This window comes from Penicillium cosmopolitanum (genome assembly GCF_028827165.1).
Source record: "Penicillium cosmopolitanum strain IBT 29677 chromosome Unknown utg000012l:1.0-3308103.0:1.0-3310761.0, whole genome shotgun sequence".
NCBI classification, from domain to species: Eukaryota; Fungi; Ascomycota; class Eurotiomycetes; order Eurotiales; family Aspergillaceae; genus Penicillium; species Penicillium cosmopolitanum.
The window spans coordinates 1,182,907-1,205,380 of NW_026622682.1; the positions used below are offsets into that span (position 1 = coordinate 1,182,907).

The 22,474-nt window shown below is 50.5% G+C and overlaps 5 protein-coding genes across 5 annotated transcripts; 3 read left to right on the forward strand and 2 right to left on the reverse strand.

Annotated features, from left to right (window-relative positions):
• Nucleotides 1–433: 433 nt before the first annotated feature.
• Nucleotides 434–4,744, reverse strand: N7509_013223 (C2 domain protein; the record flags this gene model as incomplete). The annotated part of the gene is made up of 6 exons (XM_056637860.1): nt 434–1,330; nt 1,397–1,981; nt 2,045–2,513; nt 2,572–2,757; nt 2,815–3,529; nt 3,589–4,744. The coding sequence occupies 6 exons, from the start codon at nt 4,742–4,744 to the stop codon at nt 434–436; spliced, it is 4,008 nt and encodes a 1,335-aa protein (XP_056481367.1).
• Nucleotides 4,745–5,817: 1,073 nt separating this feature from the next.
• On the reverse strand, nt 5,818–6,466 carry N7509_013224 (uncharacterized protein; the record flags this gene model as incomplete). The annotated part of the gene is made up of 3 exons (XM_056637861.1): nt 5,818–5,847; nt 5,925–6,236; nt 6,338–6,466. The coding sequence occupies 3 exons, from the start codon at nt 6,464–6,466 to the stop codon at nt 5,818–5,820; spliced, it is 471 nt and encodes a 156-aa protein (XP_056481368.1).
• A 474-nt stretch (nt 6,467–6,940) lies between these two features.
• On the forward strand, nt 6,941–11,940 carry swr1 (putative SNF2 family helicase/ATPase (Swr1); the record flags this gene model as incomplete). Its single annotated transcript, XM_056637862.1, has 2 exons — nt 6,941–7,109; nt 7,139–11,940. 2 exons carry the CDS (start codon nt 6,941–6,943, stop codon nt 11,938–11,940), a joined length of 4,971 nt encoding a protein of 1,656 aa, XP_056481369.1.
• Nucleotides 11,941–17,289: 5,349 nt separating this feature from the next.
• Nucleotides 17,290–18,347, forward strand: N7509_013226 (Clr5 domain-containing protein; the record flags this gene model as incomplete). The annotated part of the gene is made up of 3 exons (XM_056637863.1): nt 17,290–17,417; nt 17,481–17,995; nt 18,061–18,347. 3 exons carry the CDS (start codon nt 17,290–17,292, stop codon nt 18,345–18,347), a joined length of 930 nt encoding a protein of 309 aa, XP_056481370.1.
• Nucleotides 18,348–20,794: 2,447 nt separating this feature from the next.
• On the forward strand, nt 20,795–21,967 carry N7509_013227 (NADPH:quinone oxidoreductase family protein; the record flags this gene model as incomplete). The annotated part of the gene is made up of 1 exon (XM_056637864.1): nt 20,795–21,967. The coding sequence occupies one exon, from the start codon at nt 20,795–20,797 to the stop codon at nt 21,965–21,967; it is 1,173 nt and encodes a 390-aa protein (XP_056481371.1).
• Nucleotides 21,968–22,474: the final 507 nt, after the last annotated feature.

Below are 22,474 nucleotides of genomic sequence, written 5' to 3' on the forward strand. Positions count from 1 at the left end.
GATCGAATCAATTTGAGGCTTGGATGTACTGGTTTCAAGGTTGGACTATTGGGGTACTGGGCTTTTATACACTTGGGGCTAAGGTAGCATCCACTCTGGTGGAGAATTGTTAGCTCTGCCAGTGCGGGGTTTGAGGAGTCATGTACTCGTATGATTTAGTTACTAGTTGGCAGTGAGGCAGTGAGGGGTTGAAATGTTTTTGTTTTTACTTTTGCTTGTACTAGATCAACTTGATCCATCTATGCTGGGCTACTCATATCTATAAAAAAACAAAACAATCGTGATATGATCATCATACTGATTCCTATAAAGACAATTACGAGTAAAGGCGCGGTATCCTAAGAACCCCTCTCGCTAACAGGGAAGAAAAAAGAACCACATAAAGAGCACAAGAAATAAAAAAATAAAAATCAAGGCAAGGCCAAGGTCAGCTTCAGCGTCTCGGAATTGTTCCACTCATCCGACCCCCCACCCCAGCCATCAAGCTCTGCTTAACAATAGCATCCGCCGCAGCCAAGGCAGCCAATCTCTCCCTCTGCCGACTACGATCCCGCAAATACCCCGCAGCCTCAGGCCTCATGCGAAGAATCCGCAGAATCATATCATCATTCGGATCAGCCTGTGCCTCGCGTCGCTTCTCCTCCTTGACCTTTTTCATGGTGCCTAGATTACGCGACAACATGATACTCTTTGCGCGGCGGGCAGCGGGGATTCCCAATCCGCCATGCCCGGGCCCCGTAGCGCCGAGATGAGCGGGTGCGGAGGCGCGGTTGCGATTCGCTTGTTGGCGACTTGCTGTTGCAGAGGCCATTCGCTCCGATGTGCGGACTAGATTCTCTGTTGGCTCGAAGTAGAAGAAATTGAGACTTTGGATCTCGTGGTATTTGGGGGATTTGAGAATGTCGATCGGGACGCCGCCTGCTTCGCCGGACTCGTCGTCGATGGCGTGGAAGAAGTTTAATAATAATAAGAGCCAGCGTGAGACGATGTCGACTTCTTGCATCGTTAGCGGCTTTTGGTGGGATGGTTTGTCGGATAATGGTGGGACGAGTAGACTTTCGATCGTGGCTAGGACTTCTTTCCAGAGGCGGGCCATTACCATTTTCATGGCTTCGCCAGTGAGCGTCTTGTTCATGATGGCGAAATTGTCGTTGAAGTAATTGAATAGAGGATCAAGTGCATTTTCAACATCTGCTGGTGTTGGGCCGGCTGGGGCTTGCTGTGCTCGGTTTCGGTTCAAGAAATTGGAGACGGTTGACATGGTGATGCCTCGAGATAACAGAGACTTCAATGTACGACGTGACAGACAGTGACTGATGTAGGCAGAAAGCTGGGAGAAGAAAAAAAAAAGAGGTTAATCGATACAATACGCTTCCTGTGGAAAGTCGTCGCATACCTTTTCAGTGATCCGGCGCGTCATATCCCTTTCCGTACGCTTCAATGTGCGGAAAGCTTTGCCGAAGTAGAACTGTATGTCGTCGCGCTCACCCTCCATGCTGACACGCAGCAACAAACGCCCTTGAGTGTCAAGATCAAGCCAGTATTCCCTTGGCAAGAAGTCGCTGAAGTGGACCGGGTCAAGCTTGATTGATGTTCGACCAACATAGTCATGGTCACCGACCGCGTCCCAATCCCAGATTGTGGCAATGATATTTAGAGGACCTTGCGTTGTAATGTCCACTGCGTCTTCCCAACGGGGGTTGAGGTTGTTATAGATGATGCGAGTCTTTGCAATTCGTTTTTGATATTCATCCGCCAAGACCACGTATGGGTCACTTCCACCGTTCATGTCGCATGCTTTCAGGTCCTCGGCTTCTACTACCTTGATGGTGAAAACGTAGGTCGTAGATTTGCGCACCTTCTTCAGCTGCGGAGGGGTGTTCTTTGCGATGACGTCCGCACATCCATCGACATTGATTTCACGCTCAAGCCTATCCAGTTGGGTGAGCGCATACTCGATGTTGTTCAACTTGACCAGTGACTATAACCATCGATTAGCAATAAGACACAAATATGGGAATATAGAGGTGCATAGTATCCATACCTCGGAGGAGAATTGGAACGGCTCGATCTTGTCTTTGTTAGTCCATGTGTCCTTGGCGAACTGCATGAGCTTCTCCTGAGTGGTCTGATTCAACGCCGCCTCCTGTTCCGGCGTGAGACGATCCAGCTCCCGGGCAAACATTTGCTCCAAAGATTCGCAGTACTTTGCCACGCCCTTGCCAATTGAGTTGGAGAGGGCAGTCATGAATTTCGCATACTGAAGGTCGTCATCCCACTCCATATGCACCAAGTTCTCCACGATTTCGTTGAATGACCGGAATATATCGATTACCGAGACACTGTGTCGATTATCGTCGGATGGCAAATTAGCCGGGTCTTCCCCGCCAATACCAAAGGCATCCTTTTTGATGGCCTGGTTGACCCATTCCATGACGCTCTGATCCGTTAAACGAAGCCACCTCCAAACAAATTCTTCCAACAAAGTTTCAACGTGGAAAGGAAATTCAGTTCTGCACAGTTGCCGTTAGAAAAGGGTGCATGTAAGACTTAAGGTTCGCCGGTACATACCCCTCGATAGTATTATGAAATAAACGGCGAACCGTCGCGAGCTGCTTGTACAAATCCATGCCTTCATCAATGTCGATTTCTTCCCCTCTGGATTTGGAGCGTTCAATAATTCGGATGATCATTTCATGCGCATCTTCAGCAAAGAGATGTAGGACATTGGTGCAGAGCGTTGTGTATGGGTTGACACTGTTCTAGTTAGATTGGACTGTTATAAACAATAGACGAAGTGTTTTCATCACTTACCCCATGATCTCAGGATTATTCCTGTACCGCTTCTGGATCTTGGTTGCGAGCTTTGTGAGTGCGTCTCCAAGTTCAATGACATTGTCGAACCCCCAAGTGTCTCCGTCGACTGGCACTAACTGGCCAAGGAAACTTTGGTACTTCTCCGTCGCCTTCTGAGCGAGCCCTTCTTGCACATACGAGGAGAATCGATCGAGATCCTCCGGGTCTTCTGTATAACTTGGATCCTCCTGGATATGATTCTCAAGAATGTACATCACAGGTCCAAGAGGACGTGGTTTAGCCTCAAAGCAGTCCATCATCACGTCGTAGAGTTCGCGTAGCATGGCTTCATGAAGCTTGGAAAGTGACACCTGCATCGCTTGGAGATCATGAATGGTCCATTTTTGGCGGTCAAAGACAGAGGAAACCGCCATGCTGCTGCGCTTCGATCGAGGCTCGCTAGCCGGTGACTCTTTTACAAAAGTGAAGGCTGAGTCCAGGGTGTTGAGATCGATTTCATTGTCAACGAACTTGGATTGGATGACGTCGATGAATAAAACGATGCGGGAGAAATTAGGGATCCGCCAGCGGAGACATATTTCATTAAGCAGCTCTGTAGACTGCTTTGACAGCAACTTCATCGACGGTGCATCGGAGGAGGCCTGGCTAGCCTCTAATTCTCGATCCCGTAGGTCGTGGCTCAGAGTCTGGGAGAGGATGTGCCGATATATCTCTGGGGATCAGATGGGATAAAAGTATATGTATCCGATTCGTCAGAATCGTTCCCTCCACCTAATGAGAGTGCAGATAAGTCGACGGGTTGATCGAAGGCATGAGACATCCGAGCCGAACGACCAGAGGATGTCCTCAATAAGTCATCTTCAGAAGCTGGATTGATTCCAGGAAGTGCCCCAGGTGTACTCTTTGCTAGCTCGGGGTTCGATTGAACAATGGCGAGCATCATCTGAGAGAGATCGGGTCCTTCGCTTTTCTTCCATGATTCAAAAGCTTCGTCCGTCTCAAAGTCATCCCTCGATAACGTTTTGTGAGTCTGAAGGTTGAGATGTGTTTGATAGGTCTTGAGATCTTGCAATGCTGCCTTTTCGCTCCACGTCGACTTATGCTTATCGATTTCCGATTGGGCTTGGCTTGATGTCATACCAAAGATCTTGGCTACATGCTGCACCAGCGGCATATCCTTGACATCGTAACTCAGCTGGGCCACGACCTCCGTTGTTGCTGGGCCATTACCTTCCATTAGATCCTGATCCTGCAGTAGAAGCTTATTCTCCAGCACAGACAGTCGATTCGCCAGCTCCGGGCGGTCCTTGGCCCAGTCGTGGCCGTGGCCCTTGAGAGTGAGCGCCAGAAGGCGCACGAAGAGGGCAACGTGTCGGTCCACCATGAGCTTCCAGCTATCATCGTCATGTTCCTTGCCCTTGCTCAGTTCCTTGATGGCGTTGGAATAGAAGATGAGGACGAGATCTTCGGCGCGACGATCTTTCTCCATGCGCTTTTTGAATGAATCTTCTTTCAGCGCATTGAGGAAGGCAGCGAAAGTGCGCACCACCAGAGGGTCCTGATATTCCTTCCTCTTCTCCTTGCCCATCAAGACCCCCGTCAAGCGCTTTTCGAGCTCGCCAACAAATCCATGGGGAATCCTTGTGCTTTTCGAATCCCTGATTAGGGAGAAGTCGCTCATCAAATCGTGGATCGAGGTGGACGACCGCTTTGGGCGTGCGGGGGCGACTGGGGCATTTTGGATGCGACGCGAACGAGGGCTGAGGAGATAGGCCAGGTAGGCTACACGGAGAGCGTGGCTGCTAGCGACGTTGGCGCTGAGAGGGCGGCGGCGCGAGACCGAGGAGTTGCGCGAATGGCGACCTTCATTCTGGATACTGTTGATCCGTCGGTTGACTCCTCGGGACTGAGTAGATGCTGTCGACATGGAGTGAAGCGGTGGCGGGATCGTGGAGGATTCGGAGGGGAGAGCAAGTGGAATGCGGGACCATGGATGAAGGACGCAGACCACCCGCTAGCTGTTTGTATTGTTGACGGAGGGCGGAGGGAGGAGGACCCTTGACAGGGAGAGAGGTTTGTAATAAATTTGGGGCGAATGTCTCAGGTGAGACGTTGCGACGGAACTGGTGGAGGTGGATTGTTTACTTTGGGGGTGGAGGAAAGGAGAGGAAGAGGGGGGAGGTTGATGAAACACCACAAAGGCTGCCGAACTACGATAGGCGCCCGAGCTAGAAACACTGCCTGACGAGATATGGGAGATGAGAGTATATGACAACCACTCGTTTGGGTTGAATGACAAAATTCGTAAGCCTTTCTGGTTTTTTGTCCAAGGATCCTGGTTATCCTGCGGGCGCTACGGAGGATACGCAGGCGCAATGCAAGGGTGGTCTAGTATACTCAGTATACTTCCCCCCCCAACTCATGACGAATGGGCATCACCGAGGTCCACCGCTGCTTCAGTCTAACTCTATAAGCTTGGTCGAGCAGAGTCGCTTATTAAAGGTGGTTATTATTGCAAGTTTGCCAAAGAACTCAATATTACGTTCCAGAAAGGTCCCTTCTATGTACTTTTTCTCTTGGTACGCACCACCGCACTACTCCGGAGATTGATCTACAAGAGGTCTATGCGCTGACTGGACGGAGAAAACCAGGCAAAACGAAACAAAACGAAACAGAAATCAGTTCTGGGACTGGGACTTCAGACACATTGCTGCTCTCGTTGTGGAGCCTCAAGTGGCTTGGTGTGGCTTCACGGATATGCGCCTACCCCACAGTCATCACGAGTTGTCACAAGCCGAGGTTGAAACAAGTGGTTGTTGAACAAAAGGAAATGTCATATTTCTTTTATTGGGCTGATTCAATATATGTCAAAGAAGCTGAGACCAATAGGCCTTGCTCCATTGGCCATCAAGGCCCTCAAGTGACGCCGAATAAAGGAAGAAAGTCGTATTGGTATTTACACACACAGAGAGAGAACGAACAAAATAAAACAGATTTGAATCACCACTTGTCCTCACCAGCCTTGCGAGCCTATGAAACGAAAGAAAGTTAGCACTGCTAGATCGATTCCAATCGGCGCATATCTTCTGGGAAAATCGTTTGCTTACCGGCACAGCATTGGGGCCTCCCAGCTCCTTCTCTAGACCACCCTCGTAGGTCTTGGGGACAGAGGGCTTGTCGGGGTGGTAGAGGCTGACAACTCCAACGAGAGATAGGAAAGCCACAACGAAAGCACCGAGGTGGAGGAAACCCTTGCCGGCGGAAACGTGGTTGTATTGCTCGGGACTGAAAACACCAAGGATCTCATTGTCCTCGTGGACGGGCTCGCCGAAGTTACGCTTCTCTTGCGCATCCCACCAGCCACCGTGAGGATCTCTGAACTGACGCTTCACACGGGGAGGGTTGGGGTAGTTGTTGTTCTGGAGGTTCAGTTAGAATGTGGACATGGGTATGGGTATGGGTATGGGCGTGTGCATGACGGTCATGGCGGAGTCGGCCGGCGGCCATTCGGAATTCGTACCTGGTGAGGGTCTTCGATCTCAGCGGAAGAACGAAGAGCAGGAATCTGAGAGAAAGCGGCGCGAGGGGCAATGGCGTGGCGAGCAGCAACCTGGGGGAGGCGCCGGGCCAGGATCCGTTGAGGAAGCATCTGTAAAAGCAATTGAGGTTAGAAATTGGGTGAAAAAGAAAGGCGACAATTCCCAGACCATAAGAAAGGGAAACAACTCACTGTGTCGCCTTAAGGAGTGGAGAGAGAAGGCGGGTGAAAGGGTGGAGGGGAGTGGAGTGACCAAGTGAAGTTGAAGTTGAAGTTGGAGGTTTGGGCGGCCAAACCCGGCAATATTCCCGCCTGAGGCATCAAGGCCAGCAACAACGCGGCGCGCTGACAAGGCAAGGCTCGGATGATAGAAAAAACCACTCCCTCACGTATTCCCCCCCCGTCCTGGTCGTTTTTTCATCCCCATCCACGCCACGAAGCCGATAAGCATGCCAAACTTCGTGTGGCACCTCGACTTGACTCTACCTACCTTCTGATGCCAAAATCGCCTACTCCGACTGCGTCATTGTTGGGAGAACTGGGGTCAACTGTACAGAAGGCCCCTGTCGTCCGCGACTTCAAGTCATGCAAAACGGCAGTTCCAATGGCCCATCACCCCAAGATGAACGCGTAACACCGGTTCCCGACACGCCTGGCCCCGAAGACCCCGTCCTAGAAAATACTCCCGCTTCTGGCCCCTACGAATCGATCCCTTCCGAGCCGAAAGACGATGAAATTGTCCATCAACTAGAGGGTCCCCCTCCAAGAAGCGAAGATTGACAGATACTACCCCGTCGCGTCGCTCAACGCCGCGGCCACCGTCGCCACCATGGAAGAAGGTCGGGGTCGAGGGGCCTACCTCGTTTCAGCTAGAGGGCAAGCGACGGTCGTCTCGTCAAAACGCGGTCCCTATGGAGTTTCAACCCCAATCCGACAAACGACATACTCGCGCCGCGCAAAACGACTATGCCAAGAAGAATACTCGCGATAGCGCAAAACCGGCCACGTCATCACCACTGGCCGTGACCCAGTCGCGTGCCGTGGTCAATGGCAAGCTTGGTGGCAAAGCGACTACAAATGGGTCTCCCCGGACGGCGCCATCAAGGGGAACTTCTACTAAGCAACAGTCTAATTCGCAATCGCCAGCATCTAAATCAAATCACTCGCGCATCAGATCTCGGAGCTCCGGTACCCAGCACCGTCCTCGACCCGGCGCAAACGGCGCAAGTCCCCACCAACTCCGTGATCGCACCTCCGCTTCAGCCATCCCCCCAACCGACGGCGACGATTTAGACGATCTCAATGGAGACACGGAGGAGATGGAATCCGGATCCCAAAAGGTTCCGCGACTTCGGATCAAAGTCAAGAAGCCGATTCTACCCGTTCGACACCCTGGCCACATCTCGACCAAGAAATATACCTCATTCCGGGAATGGGTAGAACAAGAGGATGCTCCGAGTCTGTTATCGGAGCAGGAGGCCTTGGAGGAAGCCCAGAGACGACGTCAAGTGCAGACTGCGGCCGAACCTGGTGGTCCGTTGAGCTCGGAGGTTTGCTCAGCCTACATCACCGACCAACAGGAGGAACCTCCCCCACAATACTCGCACCAGGATCATCTGGTTTCCCATGCACTATACTTCCAAAAATTGCTGGACAAGGAACACAAGCGTCACCGACAAATGGCGAAATTGTTTGCGCAGTGGTGCGCCGACGCCTACAGGAAACGCCATAAGAACCCCGAGGACATTCTTCGCGAACAACAAGATGAGCTACGAGTCAAACGCAAACAATTGGGCAAGGATTTGCAAAAGATGTTTGATTTGGCCCGTGCCGAGATTGATCAAGTTCGGCTGGCACGCTGGGAAGAAGAGCGAAAAGTACAGGATCAGCAAGCCCTTGACCGTGCTATTAAGAAATCAACAATGCTCTTCGAGAAGCGCCGCTCGGAGATTCTTGGAGAAGTTCCCAGCGATGCCCCGACCAGTGAAGGAGAAGAGGAAGGTACAGACTCTTCGTCTGAATCTGGAGCAGATAATGAAAGCAATATGTCCTCTTCGGAGTCAGATCTTGATGATGACGCCAATGTTGACGATGATGCGACTCTTACTGCAGAAGAACTTCGATTGAAATACGCCAAGCTCCCTGCCGAAGATAACGGAGACCAGATGTCTGTGTTATCTGGTGCCACGCCATCGGTGATGAACGAAAGCGAAGCTGTTCCTGGTGACACAGATTCACATGCAACTCCAGCCGATTCCAAGCTGGACGACCTTGATTCAGTAATGATGGATGATAGCGATAACTCGACCGATATGGACGATGACATGGGCGACAGTGATGACGATGACGACGACGAAGAGGAGAGCGAAGAGGAGTCTGGCGGCGAGGGTGACGATGGGCCTGGTTTGTTTGGGTTCTTCTCATCTAATGATCTTCCCATTGCTAAAGACGGAGAAGAAGTGAACGGGGAACAAGAAGAGGTGGACGTTGCGACAAACCCAGACGAAGATATGGAATTCAAATTAGCATCCGATGGGGAAGCCGAAGAGAACGAAACAGAAGACCCCGAGGAAGTTTCCCTTATTCCAAATGGTCTACAGGAAAGGACTTCTTCCGAAGGTACTCCAGCTGAAGTCGTTGAAGCATCTGTGGTGGACCCCATGGATACGGAGGATGTCTCGACGGCTGATACCCCCATGAACGACCATCCCCCACCGCCAGAATCACTCGAACTCGCGGAGCCCGAATCCAAACCCTCTATCGATGAGGAGGAGGAGGAGGAAGTTGACGAAGTAATAGAACGACCCGAATTAACCGGAGAATCCATCCATGATGCTCGGCCCAATGGAGAACTATCTAGTGAGGCCTCTCCTGGGACGTTTGCCACAAAGCCATCCGAACCCGAATCCGTTTCTTCATACGAACACGCCGTGGAGAAGTCATTACAATCTAGTCACTCCCCACCGCCCGGCTTGAAAACACCAATTCCACACCTCCTTCGTGGTACACTGCGTGAATACCAACATTATGGACTGGACTGGCTTGCTGGTCTCTACAACAGCCACATCAACGGAATTCTGGCCGACGAGATGGGCCTGGGGAAAACTATCCAAACGATCGCTTTACTCGCTCATCTTGCTGTTGACCATGGTATTTGGGGTCCTCATCTTGTGGTGGTGCCTACTAGTGTCATACTCAACTGGGAAATGGAATTCAAGAAATGGTGCCCTGGTTTCAAGATTATGACCTACTATGGCAACCAGGAAGAACGGAAGCAGAAGCGCAAAGGCTGGACCGATGACAATGCCTGGAATGTTCTAATTACATCATATCAGCTCGTCTTACAAGATCAGCAACCTCTTAAGCGGAGAAGCTGGCACTACATGATTCTCGACGAAGCTCATAACATTAAGAACTTCCGATCACAGAGATGGCAAGCCCTCCTTACCTTCAGAACCCGGGCCAGACTTCTCTTGACCGGTACCCCGCTGCAGAACAACCTCACAGAGCTGTGGTCTCTTCTGTTCTTCCTCATGCCCTCCGATGGCAAAGGCGCTGGCGTCGAAGGCTTCGCTGATCTCAAAGACTTCTCGGAATGGTTCCGTCGACCAGTTGAGCAAATTCTTGAACACGGAAGGGAAACCATGGACGACGAGGCCAAGCAAGTGGTGACAAAACTCCATACCGTTCTTCGCCCGTATATCCTACGACGTCTCAAGGCCGATGTTGAGAAGCAGATGCCTGGCAAATACGAGCATGTGGTCTACTGTCGACTGTCTAAGCGCCAGCGATTCCTCTACGATGGCTTCATGTCTATGGCACAGACAAAGGAAACTTTGGCTTCCGGCAACTTCCTGTCCATCATCCACTGTCTTATGCAGCTGCGTAAGGTGTGCAACCATCCCGATCTTTTCGAGACAAGACCCATCTCTACGTCATTTGCGATGCCCCGATCCGTGGCTACGGAATACAAGATGAAGGAATCCCTTGTTCGACGAAGGTTGCTTTTCGATCACCCTCTGACGAAGGTCGACCTGGACTTTCTGAACCTTGCACCCATATCTCGGGAGGATATTTCGCGCCGCTTGGCTGATGACAGCATTCGACTGATGGCCTTTGGGCCGTTCAAGACCCTCCGTGAGCGCCAATACCAGCGTACCAATTGGCAGATGGGTTTCGATGGGTCGCGCATGGAAACAATTCTGGAGTCATTGGAGAATGCTTGTCGTAAGAGGAGAATGGCCGAGCTCGAGCGTTCTCTCTACTTTGAATCAAAGCGCCATGGTCGTCGACCTATCTACGGTAGCAGCTTGATCGAGTTCCTCAGGGCTGGCACCAACAAGGAGCATGCGCTCTCTAATGCTCCGTTGCGAAAAAGTAACATGGCTGAATGGCTGTCAAGCCGGTCATCTGTACTTGCGTCTATGATTCTCACACTTGAAGAACGGGCTCTCGATATGGACGGTTACGTCCAAAGGTTCGCCTGCGTTACTCCCGCTGCAGTCGCTTCTGGCACGACAGAAGCTGCCTTGACCCCTGTGGAAACGCGACTCTTGACCAACACCGACAAAGAGCAACCTTACGACCCTTTCCATGAGTCACGAATGCGACTATCCATTGCCTTCCCAGATAGGCGGTTGTTACAATACGATTGTGGCAAGCTCCAGCGTCTTGACAAACTGTTGCGCGACCTCAAAGCGGGCGGTCATCGAGCTCTTATCTTTACGCAGATGACCAAGATGCTCGATATCTTGGAACAGTTCCTTAACATCCATGGACATCGCTACTTACGACTCGACGGTACTACAAAGGTCGAATCGCGACAGATGCTGACCGAGCGGTTCAACAGTGACCCTCGCATCTTGGCATTCATCCTATCCAGTCGATCCGGTGGTCTAGGTATCAATCTCACGGGTGCTGATACGGTCATCTTCTACGATCTCGACTGGAACCCCGCCATGGACAAACAGTGTCAAGACCGTTGTCATCGTATCGGCCAGACCCGCGATGTGCACATCTACCGCTTCGTGTCCGAGTACACCATCGAGTCCAATATCCTCCGCAAATCCAACCAGAAACGGATGCTGGACGACGTCATTATCCAAGAAGGCGAGTTCACCACCGACTACTTCACCAAGTTGCGAGAACAAAATAAGATCATTGAGGAGACCGACGAGCGCGACGGCCAAGACGAGGCTAGTGCAGCCATGGACCGTGTCCTGGGAAATCGTGTCACAACCGCGACCCGAAACCTCGAGCAGGCCGAGGATAAGGAAGATATCGACGCAGCCAAGAATGCGCAGAAGGAGCTCGAGCATGCGGACGATGGAGACTTTGAAGAAGCGCAGAGTGCCTCGCATGGGACCCCTGCTCAGGCTGGTACTCCCTTGCCTGCAGCAGAAGACGGAACCCAAGTCCCGGGCGCCACCTCGGTGCCCGTGGAGCAGCTACCTGGTCACATTGACGATTACCTGCTTCGTTTCATGGAATGGAACATGCGTGATGAACCCCTTGTACTACCACCGGACAAAAGTAAGAAAAAGTCCAAGAAGGGCAAGGAACACCACCTGAAACGACGTCGCTGAGGGAAGCTGAGGGAGAGCCTCGTCATGCAAGGGAAAGAGAGTGAATTTCTCATCACTCGAGTTTGAGGTCTATTGTTTTCTTTTTCCTGACTTCTGTCAGAGATGGCCGGGGGGTTTTTTCCCTGTTTAGCATGAGTCTTCAGCGCCCCACGCAAGAGTCTTCCCCTCGACGTTTCACAAATGCACATTTGTCTATTTCCGGAGCTGACTACCTAATTGAGTTCCTCTTTCTTTTCTTTTTCCTGTCTCTTTGCCTTTCTTTTAATTCTAATCTATTCATTTTGTGTGAACTGTGTATGTTCTCTGGTGTCTTTCTTATCATCATTATTCTCTTCTCTCTTGTGTTTTTTTTCTATATTTTTTTACCCTATAACCAACTTCATTTCTTGTCTTGCTCTCATCCCCACACACAGCCATCTTGTTTCTCCTGACATGATTCAAGAAGATGTGGACCATCTCTCTCACGCGACTTCTTTTGAAGGATGTCGGTGGCGTGAGTGGAGATGGACACTAATAGTCTCGAAGAAAGTGGAGAGAAAGAAGAGAGACGTGCATTATGAGGATATTGGCCGTGTATAGGTACTATACTGGGTGGGAATAGCGCCGTCTTTGTTTTGATTACCGTTTCCTCATCCGGAGTAAGGTTTTTTGAGTTTGGATGGGGGGCGGTGGTGGCTGGGCCTGTTGATGCTCCGATTTGTACTCTGTACTCCCTGTGTTTAATCTACGAAGATCCTCTCAAGATCCATCAAGATCCACTCTGTAATCTGGAGGGAGATCTCTACTCCGTAGCCTCCCCCAAGCCCAAGCCCAAGCCCAAGCCCAAGCAGGACCAGACCTCCCCTGATGAACATGGACCATGACCAAAAGTGGTTACTCTATAGATTGTAAAACTATCTCATTGTTTTCCATCAGCACTAGAGCTCAACTAAGGCATAGTGTTATGGGCCTAATTCCGACGGCGTCAAGCATAGACCAAGCTTACAGGCTTACAGAGAGCGCCATGTGCGTCGTTGTGGAGTACAAGTGGTTTATTCCGAAAATCCCTTCCGATCGGAACCGTTCTCCTTGCCAAATTCCAAATTATTTTAGATTAAACGGGGAGAAGAGGCACAAGCACAGGCACGGGCACACGCATAGGCACAGGCACAATGGCTAAAAGGCAAACCCGGAGAATATCCTCATCTTGTCAGAGTGGAGTATTTCGCAGTTCGGCATAGGAGGAAGCTAGGCTAGCTTCACACAATCCCATCCACAATCCCATACACAACTCACCGTGCACGTTGGTCTTTTTTTTCGTGGTTTTATTTTTATTTTTACGGAGTGCCTAGCACATTGTTTCCGCCAGCTTGAATCACCGGCCCTGCTTAGTACGGTGATCATGATTAGCCCAGAAGGGAAGACTTGCCCTGTGCTCATGATGCAAATGGGGGGTTCATCACGGACTTAACTCATCTTCCGTTATTTTCACGCTGACTGTTCAAGGTTCTGATCTAACGTTAGTCGTGAGACAGTCTTGCGTGCGCGGGTTTCTTGTTAGAGTTCTTGCTCCGATCTTGGAGAGCATCGCCTCGTACCGAGACAGAGCATTTTCTTGTTTTCTCTCTGGGTTTGTGCCTAGGTATTTTGTGAAGGAAGGTTATTTTCTCCAACATGATGACCCAACGACTTGTTCTCGACCCAATGGATGAGAGGAGAGGATCCGGAGAGCTGGTCAGGTCGTCGGTCACAGACCAGGTGGTCCATTCACAGCATTAGTTTACTATGGAGGATCAGGGTCGCCCGGTCGATCCTCTCGGATCACGTCGATCTCCCCCTTTGGAGCTCTATACGGAGTTCTCTTGCGGTTTACTCCGTACTCGAATAAGGATGTCTTGCCCTACCCTACCTTACCTGTGACCCATCTCGGCAGCAATGCTCCGTTGCCTCGTATAGCTAGGGCTAGTCTAGCTCCGTAGTCTGCAAGCTTCTAGACATCTCACCCACGAGGTTGAGGCGGGGCCGAGTGGATCCCTAGAGGTTACTTCCGATACGAAATACGTTGGAGACAGTTGGAGTCATTGGAATTATGGTTTGAGGTTCTGCACGGGTAAGTTCTTATCTTTCTAAGCGAGTCATATCATCGATTCGCTTGGAGAGTAACTACGTATGTAGCAATGTATGTACCACTGTCAGAGGAGGTCATATGGCAAAGACGTGGGTTCATTTTGTTGGGTCTATCCAAAGGATGTGGGTGTCTTCGGTTGAAGAGCACGGCTGTTGGAGAGAGTACGGTAGACTACTCCGTAGTGTAAATTGTGCCCCACTGATCACCGGACCGGGGTTTTGATTGGTGAACAGCATCTCGCAGAGGAAATACCCCATCTGGAGAGATAATCCCGACCTATTGGGTCCGTCCTGAGAAGCTTCGGGGAAACTCCCATGAGCTGCAGATAGAGAGACCCACGGTGATCCGGAAACCAGCTATAGTGTAATATCGAGCAGGGCCTTTGATTGCTCAGGTTTCTTCAAAAAAGAAATAATCCGCCTAGCCTATTGCATCGGGAAAAATGCGTGAAAAGGGGGTGTGGTGAGTGGAATGTCAGCTTAAAAAAAGCGGGCTTCATGCCAAGATAGCTTACCGTAGGTGTACTAGTACTCCTACCTACTCCGTACAGAGCATAGCATGTCATGTCTACCTTCTCCGTATGGAGGAGGTTATTTTGAATATCCATCTTGCATTATCGCAACTGGGGGGTCTGTGTTGCACCCCCTGGTCCATTCCCCGCGGTACCAGCCGCCATCTCTTGCTGCTTGAACGCATGGGTGAACATTGGCGTGGCCAGTGCAAGTCCTCCGATCTTGCTTTGATCTAGTCTAGGCGAACTATTCCCCAGCTTTTTCTATTATGTCTCAAGCTATTTGTATCTCGGCCAGAGTGCTCGGTTTAGATTGGCCAGATGGACGAGTGGCGCGATCCGAGGGAACCTTCGGTGCCTTGCTCTGCCTTTCTCTAGTAGTACAGTAGAATTTAATTTGGAGTTTGACTTTAACTCTCAAACAAAGAAAACTGTTAGGGTTTCGGGTGACGGCTACCGGGTGGCGGTCGGAATTGACGTATATAGAATTATCTCCAATTGTCACGGCAAGTGGAAGGGCTGTTCATTCCCGATCGTTGAACCATGGGAATCGGTGCAGAATAACACCTTGGGTAAAGAGTCCGGGGAAGCAGCCCTAGAAATGGATGTTACCATGTTCCGGATCGACAGGATATACGGATGAAGGAATTGTATGAAACGCGATTTGCACATGGCAAACCTTCTCGGAGTGCCGAGTTGGCAGTTTCTGCATCGTCCGGCGTGTGACAATATGCAGCCGCCTGGCACTGGCAGAAGTGATTGGTGGGGCAGTAGCATGAAAGGCATGGACAGTGCAGGAAGTGCGGTGGCGATTTCGGCCGGGTCTGTGCAGCCTTTCCCAGCTTCACACACACTCTCTCATCCTCTGATCCTTGGCCTCCTCTGTATCGGCATAAGGACTTCAGAGAACTAAGGCTAGACCGGAGTAAGTACCCGAGCTGCTATCAACCACTCACCACCTTAGCCCTGCGGACTGTCTTGGACGGGGTTGGCTGGGGTTGTCTGTACATCGCTTGGTACGCTACTGGGCGGCTCTGTCCTTCGTTGGAATCCAACTCAGATCCACTATATCCACTATTGAGGACCCGGGAAGATCATGGATGATCCACGGCCGGATCGATTGGCGAGCGGACGAACTGGTACCCCACAATCTCGACATTATTGGTCTCGTCCGAGAGGGGGGGGTTTCCCACTAGCTTGGACACTATACCTGTTTCCTTCCTAGCGGCTTCTGTTCAGGATGAACTTGCTGTTCCGCAAAAGGGAAGAACTCACCGGGGAAGGCCAGGGGATGGTGTGTGCATTGAATGGGGGGAGTAAATGGGAATGCGAGAACGAAAGTCAAGCGGGCGTTAAGGGCGCATGTCGATTCCTTCGTTGACTAGGATACTTACTCTGTATGTACTTGGTATGGCCCACGTTTTCTTTGATAGTGGTTGGAAGGGCCGAGGCCGAGTGATCCGAGACGAGGACCCTCCCACGTTCTGATACAGAAAAAGATCCTCCTTGATTTCCCGGCAAATCATCCGTAATTCAATTTTGTGTCCTCCTGTATGAGTATTTTGCACATGTCGAAGCCAGATAGTACATGTAAACTGTAAACCCGAAGGGGGAGAAGGTTTGAAACCGCTCAACGGCTCTGATCCCCTCTGCATTAGGGAAGACATCCGTGTGCAGAGTCCACCCAGAGACACCGCGTGAGAATCCCTGGACCGGTAAAGGATCGACAACCAATGACTTTCTTGGGTGAGAACCTGCTAGTCCCCACTGGAGGGATGGCTCCAACAAGGCCAGGGCCAGGAGGAGGCACAGCACAGCGCAACAGACCCCCTCCCTCCCTTCTTCTCCTCCTTGATCAAGTGGATCCTTTCTGCCTGTGGGGGAAGAAGGAATTGGGTCTCTGGGTTATCGGGACCGGAACTTTCAATCTACCTATCCACAAGGCTAGTTCGGTACCGCATGTAAACCATTGCAGGAGAGGCGACGATTCGTCGCCTAGTCCCTGGAGACACTTCCCATGTTGGAAGGGTTGCCGCCGACCGGATGAGGGGGAAGTGTAAAACGCGCAGTCCACATCGGAGTTGGAGCTGCAGGGAGCTAGATTGGTACTCGATAGATCACGTATTCATAGATGAGGGAGATAGAGCAAGAAGGGAATCGAGGCGGTCATTGCCAGCTGGACGGAGAAAGAAAAAAGAAAAGCACAGAGAATCTGTCAGCTGTCAACAAGATCCTGGCTGGGGGCGGAAAGATGATCTGTCGATTCCGCTTGTCTTTGTCTTGCACGAACACCCTACTGCGCCAAGCATTGCATTAGGGATAGACTGTGCCTCCGGGCTTGAGAGATTGAGAGAATCGTGGTGCAGCGCACGATGGCGCGAGATGTCAATGATCCACTTGGGAAGATCGCCGTCGACCCACCAACAACCACGTCAAGCATCGTCATGCCAATCCCGAGCCATGATCGACCATGCGTGCGCTGGGGCAAAGGGAAGAAAAGGGAAACGTTAGTGACAGACCCGGCACCATGGGAGATTGCGGTGGAGGAGGATCCAGGCCCATCCCCATTTGGGGTTGGCCGAGTTTATATCGCTCCCTCTTTCTCCAAACTTTCTTCTCTTGTTTTGTACTTATATCTATCTCTTCCCAATCTTCTCGTCTCCCTTATTCCTTCCCCCTCTCCTCCTGCTCTCTTCATCGTGCACTGTCCCGATCTACTTTACAACCCAGAATGAAGACTTCGATATCATCAGACGTGTGGGAGAAGAAGAAGGCCCTCATTGCCAAACTGTATATGGAGGAGGAATGGCCACTCAAGCAGGTCATTAAGCAGATCCGTTCAGACGATTTCAACCCAAGGTGAGCAAAAGATTATCCTCTTGGCTACTGGTTATTCCCCCCGCTAACTAACCACCTCCCCAGTGAAACACAATTGCGCAGCCGCCTCAAGAAATGGCGTGTTACAAAACCCTCCCGCCAAACTCGCAAGAAGCCTCAGGGCGTAGATGATGATTTCGACAAGGATGGAAGATCCTCTACGGCCTCTCCTCGCAATCAGAAACGATCGCCGATTCTAAGAGATGCGGGCAAACACCCGGAGTGGGCGCATCCTCTCTGTGCGCCTCAGCCTCACGTCGTTTCTCAACAATTGACTCCCAGCCCATCGGGCGATGGTTTAATTCGCGATCACTCGGCCATATTTGCCGATCCCAGTCCATCCACTTCTTTCGAGCACCCCGGTCAAACATCCACAGCGGCCCCAGGCTTAATGGTCAACACTTCCTCCGTTGTGACTCCGACCTATTCGACTCTCCCACTTTCACCCGAGTCATGTCTCCCTAGCCCGGGAGCAACAAATGCTCAAATGGCCCAGTGGCCTCCTCGTTCGGTCTCTCTCGACTTGGGTCTTAACCAACCGATGCATCCCCGGCCCCTTGGTACTCTGTCCCCTTTGAACCAGTCACTCCGCCATCCACTGTCCCCCACTCTGCACCTCTGCCAGCTTCTGCCTCGGGATACATGATTCCCCCCCCAGGAATGTTTCCTCAAGAATTCACTCACTATCCCGGAGAAGATTACCAAATTTACGACGCAAAGCCGTGGAAGCGCACCATGTCTCTGAACTATGATTACGGTCAACATCAACATCACCACGGCTATGGTCGCCCTGATCACTCCGACAGAAAGTACCACCACCAAGCAGCCTACCACCATCCCCACGGCGACATGGTTTCTCTCCCGCCTAGTCAACCGGTGATGTGCGCGCCCATGATGCCGTACTCCAACTAAAGTTTCCGGCTCGACTTTGGGCAGAACAGAACAGAACAGAACCTTGGGCCTGGCGTTTGATACTCGTGAATGAGTGGTTGTGATTATTTTCCGTGATACCTCCGATACCTCCGTTGCTTTTGCTTTTTTTTTCTCCCGATACTTTCTTTTACTTTTTTATCTGTTTCTTCCATGTCTCTCTATATCTCAGCATTGTAAAATGGGCGGCGATCTGTATCTAATAGATCTTGTTATGTATGAAATACTCGGTGTTGCACTCGTGGGCGGAAGGTTGATTTGTTCTACCTACTTTTGTTTTTGATTCACGGCGTTGTTGGAATCTGTTCTCTTGATACCTTATACCTCTGCTGTGCAGTGGTCTCTATAATCTGAATATTGTCAAATTGTGTCTCTGTCTGTGTCTGTGTCTGTGTCTGTGTCTATGTTTATCTATGCCTCTGTCTGCCTCTCCATGTTCCTCGCTCTCTCATGATAGGGCCTGCATTCTACCATCCTATCTGTTTTCGTTCCTGCATCTTGATACCCCCTACCAATACAATCCAATCATCCATCCATCTATCCATCCATCAATTTTGCTACATCAACTAATACAGCGCGAATTAATTGATCTACTCGCAATCTCCCAAACCCGCACGTGGCGAACTTTCAGATCAGTTTCACTATCGTCCCAATCTACGGAGTACTAGTGAAGACATCGGCGTATCTAGGCCAGCTTAGCGCAAACTAGACCAACTTTATCAATGGCGCAATTATGAGACAGGCAACCGGTGGGAGATTGCCTGCCTGCCCCATCTCCAACGCATGCTATGTGTTTTTCAAGTTTTTCCTGTCTTTTCTACCGAGACCAGAACAGACCGTAAAATCAGACCTGGACTAGTACTACTACTTGCAGTACTACTTACTCCGTTGAGGGTCCACCGGTTCTTTTACCGGGTCTAACGGCTCTCCAATTTGTATGATCTTCGGTTCCGATGGGAGATCCTCGACTGAAACTTTGTTTTTCTTTTTGGGGATATATCCCCGGCCTCTTGATTGAGGTTATGGTTGAGGTTGGGCCTCGGGAGAATGAGGAGGTGGTGAAGAAGAGGGGCTGGAGATCAGACCGTTGCTCGATCTCCGAGGCTTCATCAATACCAGTTCCAGTCCCAGTGCCGGTTCCTATTTTTGGGGGAGTAGTTAGGTAGTTACGGGCACGAGTACTCGCACGGCACTCTGTCTTAGGTAGGGTACTTTTTACAGTTTCTACGATCGCCCTTGGCCGGTTTCACATACATTGCAAAGTTATGGAGTATAATCGTACAGTATATTTTACTTTCCTTCGGCCGAGGAATCTGAACCGACAAGGGTTCTATCCCCGTTTTGTTTCATCAGTTGGGGTAGTTATCCTGGCCCCTGCATCGAACGGCATGATTCATGCTGGTCATGCGGAGTGCCGAGGATGAAACGAGGCTCAAACATCAGGAATAGCAACGGAGTTGAGACAGGAGGATCGCTGCAGGTATGTTGTGGCGTTTGCAGATCTGATTTTATTCGTATACGATGCGCATCGGATGAGGCTGGATACTAAGGCTAGTATCTCGCCACGCATCAGATTAATTAGTGAGCGATCACAATATGTGACTCGTGAGTATGCTGTACATAATAGAATCAAGTTTTTTTCTACTTGTGACAAAAATAGTATCATGATGATTTTGATAAGACTAATAGAAACCTCATATTGGAAACTATCCGATAATTTGATAGTGTTATCCCATGCGATGGGTCATGGTCATGGTCATATGGTCATGGTCATATGGTCATCGGGATATCGACGATCTCGTCTATGCCGTTTCCTTTCGGAGCAAACCACTGGAACCTCTATCCTGGATATATCGGAAATCCATTTTCTTTTTGTCTTTAATTATAATTATAATTATGGTTCCTGGTTCGGTTATCCGGGATACTCCAATTCCAATACCAAACTATTGCGTGCCCGTGGCAAAATTGGTGGTGGTCGGCAGATCGGCATCCCGGCTATTCTGCCAATGGCCATCTTCAGCATGAAGAGCTTAGGGTCCGACAGATTGGATTGACCGAGGTACAATGGGACAAATAGTTCCTAAGATATCCCTCATACTCCGTGATCGCACAGAGGCTATACGAGTAGATGCCAGAGACAAATCATTTTCCATTCCAACTTCATACTGAATCTATGTGTGATTTTCCGATTAACATGTAGCTAGCAGATAGCCGCGTAGACCAGCGTTGCATCGCAGCCCATCCGAGGGACCTCGGCATCTGCGGGGAACAGCTCTCTCCTCTCCGCAATTCCACTCCAACACCAACACCAACACCAACACCAACACCAACACCTCTCCTCATCTTCTTGTTTGGTACACCAGAGCGTACACCAAAGTCCCATCCAATTCAATCCAATCCAATCAAACATACCCGTTAACCTCTTCAAAATGCGTGCTGTTCAAGTCAGCGAATACGTCAAGGTTAGTCCCATTACCCGCCACCGACAGTCCTTCCTATATACGAAATACCACACAAGATCGAACCTCAATCCCCTCCCTCCTAAACAAACACCCCGCAAAAGCAAAACTAACAAACCAATCCATCACTACAGGGCCCCCCTAGACCTCAAAACAACCGAAGTCCCAACACCAACCCCAAGCCCAGACAAATACCTCATCGAAATCCACTCCGCAGGAACAAACTTCTTCGACATCCTCCAAATCCAAGGAAAATACCAACACCAACCTCCACTCCCTTGGATCGGCGGCGCCGAATTCGCCGGCACAATCGCCGCCCTACCCACCTCGTCAGCGTCAGCTTCGTCCTCACTCAAGTACAAGGTCGGCGACCGCGTCTTCGGCGCAACACAAGGCGCCTACGCCACCCATGTCCTAGCACCAGAATCCACCCTCCTCCCCGTCCCACCGGGATGGAGTTTCGAAGACGCAGCCGGTCTCTTCGTCACGGCGCCAACGTCTTACGGGGGCCTTGTTCATCGGGCTGGCGTTAAAGAGGGCGATTGGGTCCTCGTTCACGCTGCAGCCGGTGGAGTCGGATTATCCGCTGTACAAATTGCGAAAGCGAAAGGGGCAACTGTAATCGCAACAGCAGGCACTGCGCGAAAGCGTGAAATTGCGAAAGAATTCGGCGCGGATTATGTCGTTGATTATACCGACAAGGCCTGGCCGGAGATTGTTAAGAAACTCTGCAAAGAGAATCGAAGCGGTAATGGTGCTGCGGGTGTTGATATTGTTTACGACCCTGTTGGTATGATTGAGGCGAGTCTTAAGTGTGTTGCCTGGAATGCGAGACTTTTGGTTATTGGGTTTGCTGCCGGGAGTATTGAGAAGGTTGCGCTTAATCGGGTTTTGTTGAAGAATGTTAGTATTGTTGGTTTGCATTGGGGGCAGTATGCTAAGTTTGAGACGGGCACTGTCGGGGAGGTTTGGAAGGGGATCTTTGATCTTGTTGCTCAGGGGAAGTTCCGTGGTACGGCGTTTAAGGATGAGAGCTTTTTTGGCCTGGATAGTGTGCCTAAGGCTTTGCAGGCGCTTGGTGGGAGGGAGACTTGGGGGAAGGTTGTTGTTAATGTTGATGAGAAGGCGAAGAGTAAGCTTTAGTGGTGGGCTACGGGGAGAATCTGATCTGGAGATATAGTGTATATATGATATAGCAGGTAGATTTCCAAGTTTTATTTTCTTTCAATTGTTTCCTCAAGTAAATGATAGGTATATGTAGATATAGATGTAGGTGCGCAAGGAGTCATGCTCTGGTAAATAAACACCAAAACCCCATCCCAAAGGGAAAGAGTCTGAGCAAGTATAACATGAACTATGAAGGCCCTTTACTTGCTCTAGCAACTTTTTTTCCATTCTTTTTCCCTTTCTCTCGAAAGACAAACGAAAAAAGAAAAAGAAAAAGCACCGGAGTATCCCTAACGAGATCCCCCAGCTCACAATCCAGCTCCGGTCGGTCGCACCCACAAGACGTGGAAGTACGGTGACTGTCCTTGCAAGAAGGGTCCGTGTATTCGTCCGTGAGGACTGGGACAGCTGGATTGTGGAGTTGCGATGTGTTGTGTTTCAAATGTGTTTGTGGTCAGTTCGTTGTCGTTGGGTGGCTGGAGG